We start from the raw sequence: 14,873 nt of genomic DNA, 5'->3' as shown, positions 1-14,873 counted from the left end.
CGCAGCCAAAATGTGTCAATCCTTTTCCCCTCAACCAGTGTCCCCCATGGACACCCCGCCTCCAAACACTTTTGGAGCCACTGATCTAACAAGACATGTGACAAAACATGGCTCTACATAATTACACTCCACCTGACAAACAAAGAGGCAGATCATTGTGTGCTCTATCTCCACCTGTACATGTGCCATGCCTCAACCTGTAATACTGCGTAATAACCTGTTTTAACCGTTTACGTTAGACTCCAGACGCCTGTACGTAGACTAATGAAGGTAGCACATTATCATTTCCATGTCAGCTGACATTATCGATAGGCAGCCGTTTCAGTCCATTATCTGAACACCATTGTTCAGAAAAGGTTAAAGGAAAGGGTAATTGCTTAGATAAGCATGAAGGGATACAACGTGAGAGAGAAATTGATTGACCTGGGAGTCTGGGACATCTCCTGCACCACACCGTGACACTGACCATCCTAGCATTAGTCAGAAGTGTCAGAAGTTATGGAATAATCTGCCTGTACCGTATGTCATCTACGCATATGTCTCAGACAGAGGGCAGTCCAAAGCAGATGAAAGCATTTGCGAAAAGTCAAAGAAAAATGAATGGAAATGTGTTTGACACAGTTTGGCTTACCGATCTCCGATGCCATCACTGTGATGTTGTGCCAGGCAGCCTCTTCCCTGTCAAGCGTTTGCTTAGTGGTTATACGCCCAGTGTTGGCATCAATGCTGAAACTCGTGTCTGCATGATTGGTTTGGTCAATAGAATACCTGAACAAATAAGACAAAAAGTGTCCAAAATACAGTTTACTTTCATTGTGTGAATCACAATGGGCCCTGAAGGGTCCTTTGAAAGTAATGGACAACAACAGCTATTCCATCTTTTGTCAAATTGAGTACATGTCCACAAAAGAATAACTGTCAGAAAAATATCTATTCTTCACTGTAGAGACCTTGAACCACTGTGGAGAATTTCAATAGGGCTTTGTTTCTTATCACCAATATCGACCTGATGGTGGGTGGAGGGGGCTGAAGTTGATGAAAATATTCTGGTTGGTTGTGCCTAAATAAAATCTGATGTAACACTAATAATGTACCTCTCAGACTAGCTGTGACAACAAGACCAATCCAAAACAATCTGCCCGAAAAGGAGTGGAGTCTCTATAAGAAGCATCTCATGGAGCGTTTACCTTACAGCGCTCTTGGTACTGTCGGGGTCCAGCGCGGTGACCATGCCCACTTCGGTCCCCGCGGGGGCGTTCTCGTAGACGTCCAGGATGTAATAGTCCATGGAGAACAGCGGCGCCTCGTCCACGTCTCCTATGATGATCTTCAGAGAGGTGGTGTCCTTAAAAGGGCCCAGGTGGGAAAATCGGGAGTCCAGGTGGGTGTTGATCCCCTCAATGTGAAGAGTGTACGCCTTCTTCTTCTCATAGTCCAGATGCTGAAACATCAGCAGACACGTTAAAATGATAGCCTTAAACTGTCATAACTACATTTTTTAATGATTGTCATAATTGCATGTACTGTAAGGTAAGAACCTTTTTTAGCAAGATAACGCCTTCTTTCTTGTCACTGTCAGTCGAGATCGCAAAAATGGCAGCTCCCTCTGAATTGGTAATGCGGTACGTCATTTCGGCGTTGACGCCGAGGTCTTCGTCGTTGGCTTTGATTTTGCCCACTGCTTTGCCAACCTGTGCTGATTCGGGAACATAGAGCTGGTAGTTCTCTGTAGTGGAGTGAATCATAACAAGCCCTCATTCATTCATCATCATGAGACTCCGTGGACCACAGACACTGCTTTGTCAGAGCCATCCATTTCATCAAGCACAAGAGCAACGGGATCTCTCTCTACGACGCTTATTAGCGAGCAGTTCTGAGCATCGGCGCATTGTGGGAAATTCATATGCTATTTTCAGGACATTCTAATTACTCATTGCATGTCATGCTCTGGATGTAATTGAATGAAATCTGTGGATGGCAGAGAGAGGGAGAGGGAGAGAGAAAATGTGCACCTACTCTGCGGGAACCTGGGGGGATTGTCATTGACATCCGTCAGAGTGACATTGATGGTGGTTGATCCAGACAGACCTCCCACCTGGCCAGCCATGTCTTTGGCTTGGATGATGACAGTGTAGAACTCCCTGGTCTCTCTGTCCATGTTGGCCAAGGCAGTCCTAATGATACCTGCAGAGAGGGAGAAAAACATGATTAGTTACAGTGAAATGTGTACACTTTATGTGCCATACAGTTAGAGAATGTGTGTGTGTGTGTGTGTGTGTGTGTGTGTGTGTGAGAGAGAGAGAGAGAGAGAGAGAGAGAGATGTGTATCTGTGTGTGCATGGGTGTGTGTGAGTGTGTGAGTGTGTGTGTGTGTGTGTGTGTGTGTGTGAGAGAGAGAGATGTGTATCTGTGAGTGTGCGTGTGTGTGTGTGTGTGTGTGTGAGAGAGAGAGAGAGAGAGAGAGAGAGAGAGAGAGAGAGAGAGAGAGAGAGAGAGAGAGAGATGTGTATCTGTGAGTGTGTGTCTGGCCGTATCTGTCTTTGCGCATGTTTGCCAGTGCATTTGTCTGCAGTTCATCTCTGTTGAAGAAACAAACATTGAACCTTTCCTGGTGGAGGGCATATGAGGAGCATCTGACAGTTACGGCCTCTCACTGGAAACTAACTGTGATTGTTGTGGGAGTGGGGGTGGTCCTCGCAAGGCCATGTCCTAACTGTCCCCTTTCGCCGGCCCCTTGGCCTTCCTCCCATCCTTGCATGCCATCCTGCCAAGCCGCTCCCACACGCTTCACAGGTTTCAGAAAAGTGTGTGTGCCATCTGCCTGAATCGTGCCCCGGGGTTCAGCAGACCATGGAGTGGCCGCAGCAGGCAGGGGAAACAGATTGAGTTTGCACGGTGCACCTGTACAAGCATAATGCCGCAGGGAACACAACCCCCCCTCCCACCCCACCCTACCCCCCCGTCGAGGCCAGGAGCTGAGGTGTGCAGCATCTGACATTTGGACTGGAAGCAACCGCTGATTGGAAGAGTTGCACGATGACCTGCGCTTAACTCGAACAGCTGATTCAGGACTAGGGCACTCGGGAGTGAGGAAAGGCCGTGGGGGCCTCGTGGAGATGCTGGCTGATTGGGAGGTCAAGTCATTTTGTAATAATTTAAAGCAGACCGTTATCTATGTGCCTCTAGTTGCAGCAGCATATTTCATCTGGTTCAAAGCCATGGCAAATGTGACCCAATTAAAGAGCCAAACACAAAACCCCAGTCTCCCTGTACGCACACATGTACTTTAAACTAAGCGCTAAGGTTAACAAAGGTTAACATTTGAATTGATGATACAACTTTGATGTTAATGTGAAAAACCTTCAGGGATTCCATTGTTATTTATTTATGTATTCTGTGGGAACATAGTGTGCCATATATTCATGTAAGCTGTTAGTCTTTTGAAGTAGAAAATTGCGCTCAACCATTTTTTTTGAGAACAAAATGGATTCCATGCTAGTATGGGCTGTGTCGTCCATTCTTGTAGGAACAGAGGAGAGAAAACGTGAGGCCAGACACCTCAATCCGCCAGAACAAATAAGCACAGCCCAGTGTTCAGCCTCAGAGGATGTCATACAGATTGCACCCTGCACATCCAGACCAGATCCCACCTGCCAGAACCGGACATTTCACTCGAAAGCGTTTTTTTGGTTTTAAAGAGACACGCTAATGTTGAACAGTCTTACTGGATTCAGCCAACAGCCAGAGGCCAGAAGTAAATAAACCAAACAGGAATGGACAATAGTGCATGCAAGGAGTGTGCATTTATTAGCGCTGGATAGTGTGTGATGAAGGAATGCTCCAAAAGACCTCCAAAAGAGTCCATTCAAAAATCTACGTTAAATAGAAATTGATGATGGCAATAATGACAGCAAAATTGCTTGAAAGCATTTCATTTATTTCTTAGAGATCGCTAACGTTACACTAAACAGATTATAATACTACTTCTCACAAAGTAACCGTGATGAATATCAATAAACATGTGGAAGAATCCATTTAGACAAAACATTAGTCAAAAGGATAAAATTAGTCGTATCAAAGAATGAAATTACTGATGGGCTAAATGCCTTGAAAAACATTTCAAGCACCTTTCAGGTAAACTACAACGCATGAATGTTCCTCAAACAAATACAGACACATGCACATACATTTCAATAGCGGATCGTTATTTGACGCTTTTATCCAAAGCAACTCATTAAATGCACTTGCAGTGTTTGGAAATCAAGCATGGATGAACCAACGCAGCAGAAGAGATCTCATCGCTGCACTTCCTGCATGCCCCAAATACTCCAACTTGGTGCATTACGACATGTAAAAACCACGCTAGATAACTCTGAGCAAATATGACATGCAATACTACACTTGATGACTCCGACCAAACAGCCTATGGCATTTGAAAATGGTATTGTTTTTACACAGTGCCTGTTCATGTGGCGCGTACAGCTGGGTAGGTTAGAATGAGCTAATGCTTATGTTGACATACAGTGATGAGACGTTCAGAGATAGTGCCGCTGTATGCAGATGCCTGGAGAGGCTCTCTACATCACTAATGCACTGACAGTGTTGACACTAATTAAAGGCAACTCCGCAGACTCGGGACAACTGCATGAAAGGCCACCTCCCATCGGGCTTCTTGCATATGTCTATATGTCTGACTCTCAAAATCTAGTCCAATTTTGTCATATGCGATCTTACTGAAATCCACCCAAAGCCATTATTCACTCTCTGTCTGTCTGTCGACTCCCCACTCTGTCGTGCCTTGGAGCAGTATTCCCCACTGGCAGAAGAATAACACAGAAGCATTGCTCCATTTCTGTAATGGGGCAAGCCTAGTAGAATAACCTGGGTCCATTTTACAACACTGTGTCCAAACATTAGCAATGGAGTCGTGTTCGGTACATCTGAAAGAATTAAAGGAATGTCTAGTCTGTTGAGATGTACTGCTGGGCTTTGTAACTGAATCGGCGGGGTTGTAGAATGCGTACAGCCCCAATGCTTCATCCAATTCTTCTAAATGAGCGTGGATAATGCCGTTCCACTCCCTGTGTTCTATGGCCCCAGCAATTTGGCACATTGCAGGAGTCATTCACATTTGAGGAAGAGAGCTCAAACAAATCAGTCTATTTTTCCCTCTCTCTCCCTCTCTCCCCCCCCTCTCCCCCTCTCTCTCCCCCTCTCTCCCTCCCTCTCTCTCCCTCCCTCTCTCTCTCTCTCTCTCTGTCTCTGTCATGTATCATCCTTTTTTCCTCCTTTTTTTCTCATTCAATCATTCTTCCTCTTTATCTCCTCCCCTGTTTATACATTTACACATATACACAGACATTCACGCACGCACACACACACACACACACACACACACACACACACACACACACACACACACACACACACACACACACACACACACACAAACTTAAGTGCTCTACATGTATGCTGTTAATTCTGACTAGGCTATTTTAAAAGCCTCAAACAAAAGGCATACTCTGTCAGTGGTTGCTTTCTTGCTCTTTCAAAAGCCTTCTCTCAAGCTGACACTGTGTCAATTACAGACAGCAAGGCAGCAAGGCCAACACTGTGACGGAGGGACTCTAGAGTGGTGGAAGATATTCAGCAGAATCTCTACATTTAGGGGTGTTTTTTGGCAAGCTGCAAAGCTATACATATACTGTATATTTACAATATTTTGGGGGAGGGGGGTATGCACATATATTTATATTCTGAAGCAACAACCACACATCTGTTCCTGCTTGCAAGGCTGCATGCACACCTCAGCAGGGAGGTTTTCTCTACCTTATAGGAGATTTAATTTATTCCCTGCAATGGAGAATAAATCAAATGTGAGCTTACCAGTTTTGGGGTCGACAGAGAAATATGGATGTCCTTGCAAAATACTGTATACAATCCTGGCACTGTTTCCATAGGTAGGGTCATCTGAGTCGGTTGCAGTGATCTGAAACACTGATGTCCCTTAGGAGAGCAGATTTAAGAACAGAGTTAAAAGAGTTTGGTTCACCAAATTACAGCATACACACATACAATGTACTTATATACGCATTTCTAACACTTTTACACAACCTGTTGATTGAATCTATTGATTCTTCCGATTACAGGTTCCCATGTCCAACCAGTCTGGTAATATCATGTAACCTGAATGATAGTTTTCAACCGAGCTGGGTGAATGCCCCTTGCTCAGAAATGAGTCAGGTTGCCTGAGGAAAAGGTAACCCGCAGCATACATCCCTTTTGTCATGTCAAATATGTCAGCACTTTCAATTACCACTATCTCAGTTACAGTATGGGGCAGCTATGATATAACCCCTAAAGGATCATGGGACCATCACACTGGATCTCATAGAACAAACAGCCTCGTGAAGCACATGAGAGCTCTCCCTGTTCAGAAAAAACCAACAACATTCGAGGCATCAGCCATAAGCCTCCTCCGTGATCCCAGAATCCCCGCAGTCTCACCGATATCCGCCATCTCCGGCACGGAGGCTGTAAAGGGGCCATCGGGGAACTTGGGCGCATTATCGTTAACATCCTGGACCTTGATGATGAATTCCGACTCCGGCTCTACGGCTCTGCTGGTGTGCCGGTCGATAGCCTGGGCATGGAGGACATAGTGGCTCTTCTTCTCCCTGTCCAGGCTCTTGGTAGCATGGATGTCACCGGTGACCTCATTGATGATGAATATGGTGCCGGCACCTTCCCCTGAGAGCAGGTAACGCACTGACCCATCGCCTTTGTCTGAATTAGAATGTAGCTGAGAGAGTTTACACACACACACACACACACACACACACACACACACACACACACACACACACACACACACACACACACACACACACACACACACACACACACACACACAGACACACACAACCACACACACAAGAGATGGGAGAGAGGGAAAGAGAGGAAGATAATATACACCTCAACCATGGTCTAGTCATGCTCCATAACTCCATAACTCCATGATCCATCTGCCTTTTCTGTTTACTTCATGGTCACAGTGTCATGGGTGTATCTGATTCTGAAACAACCAAGAGACAGTGTTATGAAATAAACCCAAAGCTATGAAACCCATCAGAGAAGAAAAGCATGCATGCCACAAATGCTGTCTCCAGGGTTACCCTGCGTTCACACTGTCTACGTCCGTCAACGAATCTCGGAGGTTGTGTCTGCCGTATGTGCATTTGCATACACGCGATCTGATTGGCTGACGGATCCGTCGCTGCCTGAAAAGTTGAACATTTCTGAGGCAAAAACTTGACGGAGGCAACGGAGCTGAAGGAACGGACGGACCCACCATGAATTTCGAGTCCGCCCCATGCAAAGTGAATGAGATCCGTTGACAGACGTACTGTAGACAGTGTGAACGCGGGGTTAGGGGCACAGCAGGGGACCATGCTCTTTCCCATTCCTCTGAGTGCTGTCATCTGCAGAAATCCAGTTGTGAGGAGGTGACTGAGCAGCGCTGGGTACTGAAATGGTGTGTGGACAGCCACCTGCTATGACATTCACCTGATGTCACCAAATAAAGTCACTTCCATCACTGTGTACATGGACAATGTTGGCTAAGAACTTACAGTAAGTGGAACGCACATATTCTCACATGCTTGTTTGGGAAATAATTCAGCGATCGAATACAGCGATCAATTCATTCAGAACCGCAAAGATTTGTCATTATCCGGTTCCTGATCTGAAAGTGTAACACTAGCTTTTTTGTCATTCCAATTAAATTATTCAGATTGGAAAATCTGTGCCATCTGTTCACATGGGGTACATTCTATTCTGATCAGGTGCTCACAGGCACTTTAGAATCTACTGTATCTCTAGAATAGCCCTTGTTGCTTTACTTTTCCTTGAGAAGACACAGCAGGCAATCTGATTGACAGTATACATGGCTGTTCAATCAGAATATCAACGGAGCACACCACCTCTTTCATTCCGTTTGAAATTCTATCAAGGTGTTAATACTGTTTGTGTCATCTTTATTATAATTCAGCCATTTTCCCAATAAAAGTCTAGCTTAGATGTTAACTCATCTACTGAGATGTTCTACAGGAATGGTGGAGCAGACACTTACTTCCTGAGCTTAGGTCCTTTAATGTGTGCATCAAGATGCTGATCTTTTACCAGTCAGTTGCTGCTGCCATCTGTTCGGGCAGCAACACCAACTCGAGTGACTCAGAGGAAGACTGCTCCACATAATGGCCAGCACTTCACGTCCCTTGTGTGACCTAGTGGTCAGAGCGCAGAGGGCTTTCAGTCGGAGATGCCTTCAACTCTGTTGCATTAAGGACCATCACCAGAAATGACTCCCACCCACTGCAAATGAAATAGACTCCCTAGTATACCCGGTGAGGAGATCTTCTGAGCGACAAAGAACAACGCACTGTTCTATCTATTTCTATCTGAATGTCCATGGTAACAAAAGCGTTGTCTACCTGGAATACAAGTGAGCACAATGCATATTCTTTTTGCTATAACAAATGACCCAAGAAAGGCCACTTCAGTAAAACTGTCCTGTCTTTGTTGCAGTTTAATATGTCTCTGTGCTTCCATAATTCCTGAACTCCTTGTCGTTTACACCTTCAGATAGGTTGGCGATTGCCTAAATTTGTTTATAACTTCTTTGATGGATGGGACAGTTGCATTACAATCTTATGCAAGCTTTAAGAATGCCTGGTGCAAAGCCTTTTTCACCATGTCAAGGCAATACGCTGAATAACAGTACATCAGTACTTATATAAATATAAAAAAACTACTAATAATTTTGAAATGCAGATTGATCTTTCGTTTCTATTTTCCATTTCCATTGCAGCGTATGGAGGCATTGCAGTTTGCTGTCAATAGCAGAGTTTGTTGATCATCAGAGCGTCTGTGGATAGTGTGACCTAGGTTTGATATACTAGAATTACAAATGCAAGACTTAAATTGCTCTGATGGTCTGAACTAGATCTGAGACAGCAAGGTGCAAGAGGATCTGTGTCGAGGTTGGCATAAAGTCCACACCACAAGAAGAACAGGACTCATTAAATTGAGGCTCAGCCTCCTTAGCTAACCGCACATTACGCAGGGTGTGGTGATGGAAATGTCCATTTTAAAGTGTCCCCAGGGCCCACCAGACAGCATATGCAAGGGGCAAGAGGAGCTCCTTCAATTCCGGTAAATTAACATTAGTATGAACTATGAAGCAGGTGGTGGAGAAGTGTGGACTGTGAACTGTAATCCCTATCTTTGACACAGACACGGATACTTATTTATGCCATCTACACAGGCAGACAGGACCGTTGGCACGGATACTTATTTATCCCGTCTACACAGGCAGACAGGACCGTTGTATTCTACTTCCATCTGTATTCTAATCTTTGCCCTCCCCAACTCCTACGCTGGGAAATAGGCCGGTGTAATTTCTGTGACACAGTGTCTGCTTGCACCTGGGTACTAGTAATGTTTGACACACAGTAAGGCTATCTGCACCCATTAAAATAAAAAAAAAAACAACAACAGCAAACATAAGTCTACTGACAACCGCAAAGCAGCAGAAATTCTTCAACAATCAAATGGTAAACAAATGCAAATGAAAAAAATCACTGGTAGCCTGCATTAAATATAATACATTGCCTACACCTGTTTTATATACATATACTGTATTGATATATATACAGTATATTGATATCTTGTTTAATGGGTATCTAAAGTAGCCCGATCACCTAAAGTTAGCCCACTTTGACAGTAGTTAATAGTGGTGTAATCGGTTGAGGTATATCTCATGCAGGAGACCTGGGTTTGATACTCACTTTCAATAAATGCATTTGCCAAATATTTTCCCATTAGCTTTACAAGTTGTTAGCCCGCCAAATACCTTTACTGATCTCCAACAAGGAAAATTCCCTTGAACTGACACAAAAATAATATCACAGGAAGAAGATATGTACTGTTTGTGCAATTAGTGTAGAACGAGCCCAAAAAGCTGTGAAAGCAAGCTTATAAGTTCTAGTTGCCAAGCACAGCACGGGCTAGGCTACAACTCAAAAATAGAGTAGTGAGTGGCAGATACCTCCAGTACACCTTGATTGATCCCCCATAGACTAGAAGGAATTCAATTTGAAGCAGCCCAAAGGATTGCAGTTACACTAACATCAAAGGCAGACATTTCCATAAGCGCTGCAGGCGCAGAGGTGCATGATTCGGCTGCAGTGTCCATAGCACATTCAGGTTCAAGTGCCACGGGGACCCAAGTTTGAACATGACCTGCATCCATATCCCAACACCCCTCCCCCACCATCTCTCCGCCCTTTGCTACCCGTCACTCATGTCTGAAGAGTCACACGTCACACTGTCTTGTCTGAATAAAGGCAACACACATATGCTATATACTATACGATATACGTTCTGCAAAGTTAATACGTTCATTCTTATGCAGGCTTCAAATAGTTAAATACTCTGCTGCCCGGCTCCTAAATAAGACTGAACGGTGGTTCACTTTTGGTGGTAACCGCTTCACCGCTGGCCGCGGTGACATTAGCTTCGCTTTGCCTATGAGTTACAGAAAAATAATAGACGAGTGCAGCCCACTCTGGGTACTCTGCTAGTCCCAAACAGGCTTTAGTAAAGCAAGGTTTAGTGGAATCCCGGTTTCATAGGGTCTCACGTGTGCCGCTGACTATCAAAATACCGATGCCCTGTTTGAAGCTGCACTTGCTGTTAAAGGGAACGACGTCAACGTCATTCTCATTGGTTTAAAGGATGTTACACCCGAAACACACCCATGACTGAAGCATAGGAACGACCCTTTTGTGTCAACGTTTGACTACATAATCGTGCCATTGACTTAGTGAATGTGGACTGGCCACGCCTTTAATGTCTAAATGCCATCTGTTTCTGATTGCCAAAACAGAGCCCAAGGACTTTGTTTCTAAAATACACGTTCTGTAGATATTGTACAGTGTCTGTGTGCCTGGGTGTACATAGCATTGCTGGCAAGGCAACAGACACTTGAGTGTGTGTGTCTGACACCACATGGGCTGTTCCCACTGGATACAGCACTGATGGGTGTTGACACCTGTGTGCAAATAACATCTCCCTGTAATTAATGCATGATGTCAAGTTGACAGGATGGTCATTGTATCTTAACATTTTAATCAAATTCGTTTTGTCCTAATAATTCCACAAACATGGGATGGTGAATCCTGATGTCTCAGGAACATGAGGGATATTAAAGTTGATACCCTTGTAACATGAACATCTTTACTTTAAGGTAAAAGCACAGATTTCACCTGAGTTGCCTTGACTTCACAGCTTTGCAGTTGGCATATGTTTATCTTGTATGATTACTGAGGCAAACAATGTGGGAAAAAATTGGGATCCGTACAAAAGCCTTCCTGTTAGGCCTGAGTGGACAACATTCACAAAAATAGAGATATGAATGAATGAATGAATGAATGAATTATAAAGTGCTACCAATTAATTAATAACAGGCTGCACACAGTAGCCAATTTACATACCATAACATCATTAAATTATGTAGCACCCATGAGGGATTGATTCGAGTCCACTCACTGGGAACAAAGAGAAGTGTTTTAAAATGGCATGTGTCCTTGATTGCCTGTCCTCACCCTCACCCCCACCCCACCCACCATCACACACCTCACGCAAAACAAGTGCTCCATTTATGTTTCAGAAATGTTTTCTTCCCGGAGGACACACATTATAATTGTTACACAGCATTATGCTGTGACCCTACACCTTTGTCTAGGAGGATGAGCTGGGAGTTGCTGACGCCTGATTGTTTGTCCAGCAGAATTCTGGCAGATCCTACATGACTAGAGGAAAGCTGAGGACACGTGCTGTTTGCAATTTCCTCTGAGCAAATTCATCCTGCTCTACGTGTGCAGAATGATTTAATACTTAGCAGGGCACTGATCTACCTCATATCGCAGGTGAACCAAAACCAAAGCTGACAAAAACACTGCAGCCACCAATGAAAACAGCTGATCAAAATACTAAAATGCTAAACTGCAAAAACATGTAGAAATACAAATACATATCTGATGTTAGGGATGGGAATGTCATGAGTTTTACACTTTGCCTACTGTATGTACGGCGTGTCCAGTGTAAAAATCAAACCAAGGCATCTGGATATAATATGGTTGGGCAGATGGGCCTCTAATAGCCATCAATAGCTGTCTGTTAGGATCACGACGGTCAAAACAAATCTAGCCAGTGTAGCTCACATACTCAGCTCAGGTGTCTTGGGAAAAGACCCACGGGTCACTGCTGATTCTGATTTTGACCTTAGCCATCTCCTGTGTCCTCTTCACCTTGCTATGTTCGCAAAGTGTCAATACATCATGTCACTATAGATCTGCAACATTGTTCCAATCCACTAATGTGTGCCCTCCACAGAGGATTGGTGGAATGCAACATTTGGCGGTGACCATAGTTTGCTTTAAAAATCCACTCTGCTGTCTGCTGCTATAATATATTATGTCGAGTTTCTCCCCCCAGGGGTTCTTAACCACTTTTGATGAGGAAGGACTCCTAATGAAGCTGGTCCTAATAAGAGATTTTTGCATTTCAAATACCAGAGGACCTTTTTGAGGGCGCGCAGGATCTAGGAAGCGCAAGCGGAAATGTACACAGGAAGTCATTAATGCCATTATCTCCCTCACATTAATCTCTCCCAACCCATGTGAGACACCGCCTCATCATACTCCTATTTAACACACCCAGAGCGTGAGATTATGGGTCATCCACTTAGGGACTCAAATTAATTTCCACTGCAATATAGTAAGTATTTAGAGAAGGAAAACACGTAAAGTATCTGGACAGGAAAGACAAACAGAAGAAAAGAAACAAAACCCATCTTGGTGGTAGACACAGAACAATGTGAATAGCCATGCTGCATAAACCATTATTAAAGTGGTGTCACATGGAGTTACATAATTAGAATTGTACAAAATCATGGGCAATTAGTGAAATCAATTTGGCAAAAAAAGCTTACACATGTTCAGCTTATCTGCTTGCCACTTAAAGCCATGTACTGTAGTTGTTGTAGCGCTTAAATGAATATAGGCCTATTAGTATAATAGCATTTCATCATGTGAATGCAAAATGAATTATTAACTTGAATGTGCCAAACGCACAGTGTATGTATTACACGCTTGTAAATTGGTCTAATTAAGAATGCATATTTAAAAAAAAACACCCGTTTACCTTTCCGACATGCTGAGCCTCTGGGCCAATGTGTTCCTCCAGAACATAGAACTGATTCCAAATCCACCCTCTCTTGGGCCGATGGTGCGTGTCCTTGTCCTGGTCTGCTGGTTTGGCTTGGCTCTGGCTTTGGTTCCGGTTCTGTGCGGTGGCGAGTGCGGTTCGGACGGGGCCGGCCGGCGAGGGTGCGCCCGCAGCGGGCAGTGCCACGCCGAGACACAGCAGCAGCAGCAGCAGCAGCAGACAGAGGCAGCGAGAGGCCGTGCTGGGTAATCGCATGGTAAGAGCCGAGGGGTGGCAGAACCCACTCTGTGCACCTGGGGGGCACACACTGTCCACTCAAAGGCCACTGACAGGCAGCTGTCCACCAAGCATTTAGATCAGACCTATCCAGAGGCTACTGCTGTCGCCCATTGTGTTACATCCACCGATCAGGAAGCTCCTTTTTAGATCACACACGCTGAGGAAAGAAGTCAGGCATTCTGGGTGAAAATGGTGGTGCAGTTGGTTCATCAGAAACAGCAGGATATATCCATGTTGTATCTGTGAAGACAAGACAAAAGGATATAATCATAGATTCCTTTGATGCACTGAACACTGGCTCTCACTCTGCACATAGTATACATCTCATCTTGCTTGATGTATAGTCAATACATCAAGCATAGATTCAAAACTGCCATTCTATTTAATGGACGGACAAATAATTAAGAATTAAATTGGTGGGGCTAGCTCCATCATCACGTTCCAGTCCTTATGGTTTTGTCTTGATATGAATGTAAGCATGATCTTGGCAGTAAATTTACAAAGGAAAGATGTAGCAATATAGGGCTGGTCATTTATGAAGTTCAGATTTCACTGGTGACTACTGTAGTTACAGATAATATAAATAAGGTAAAATGAGGCCGAAGCACTGCTGAAATTAAAGTATGAGACTTTCTCTGTCTCTGAAATTCATATTAAAAATGCTTTATTGGCATGGCAATCTTTGTTCTTTGTCTCTCTCTCTCTCTCTCTGCCCCCCTCCACGCCGACACACCAGTGTGTGAAATAGATATATAAGCTTGACATGAGCATAAACTGTTAATCTCCAGGGAAGCTGTAACATATCATTTTCTCCAGCAAAAGCATTTTCTGTTTTAGCTGGGGTATTTGATCTGATAAAAACATTGTGCATTTTCATGCTTATTCTCAAGCTTCCCCAAATAAATCTGTACACCTGTCAGCGACAGACAAGCTTGGCTGAGAAATAGCTCGGAAAAAAATGCTAGTTCATAAATGATTTATGTGGCTGAGGTGAAAAACTTGACAGAGAATGCTTCTCTGTGTCCCTACTCACTTTCACTTCTCTAACAACTTAGATGCTACATTGTTACTGAAATAACAAATAAAGAATATATTACAGCCACAAGGACAGAAAAAGGGCTGTTAAAGTATATGTGTTGAGGGTTTACGCGCATAATTCTGTCATACTGTAATTATGAGTCAATCTCAAACATTCACTTATCACATTCTGTATCTTTATGTCCATGTGTTCCATTCTGCCCCTCCACTGAATTGCTCTTGCACCCCGTATAGTCTACATAATTTATTGCCTGTCGAAGCCATGT

General features: G+C 44.0%; 1 protein-coding gene across 1 annotated transcript in view; it reads right to left on the bottom strand.

Moving 5' to 3' along the window:
- LOC134102489 (cadherin-18-like) overlaps nucleotides 1-13,359 on the bottom strand; it is a 21,360-nt gene extending 8,001 nt beyond the window's left edge. Inside the window, exons 1-6 of the mRNA XM_062556603.1 lie at nucleotides 13,267-13,359; nucleotides 6,508-6,802; nucleotides 2,017-2,184; nucleotides 1,539-1,726; nucleotides 1,188-1,441; nucleotides 632-768 (exon numbers count right to left, since the gene is read on the bottom strand). Of these exons, the coding sequence (XP_062412587.1) occupies nucleotides 632-768; nucleotides 1,188-1,441; nucleotides 1,539-1,726; nucleotides 2,017-2,184; nucleotides 6,508-6,520 (760 nt within the window). The 5' untranslated portion in view covers nucleotides 6,521-6,802; nucleotides 13,267-13,359. The remainder of the gene's footprint in view (nucleotides 1-631; nucleotides 769-1,187; nucleotides 1,442-1,538; nucleotides 1,727-2,016; nucleotides 2,185-6,507; nucleotides 6,803-13,266) is intronic.
- Nucleotides 13,360-14,873: the final 1,514 nt, after the last annotated feature.

Source organism: Sardina pilchardus, chromosome 2 (genome assembly GCF_963854185.1).
Source record: "Sardina pilchardus chromosome 2, fSarPil1.1, whole genome shotgun sequence".
NCBI lineage: Eukaryota > Metazoa > Chordata > Actinopteri > Clupeiformes > Clupeidae > Sardina > Sardina pilchardus.
The sequence above is the reverse complement of the archived record's forward strand: the minus strand, read 5'-3'. Positions and strand labels throughout refer to the sequence as shown.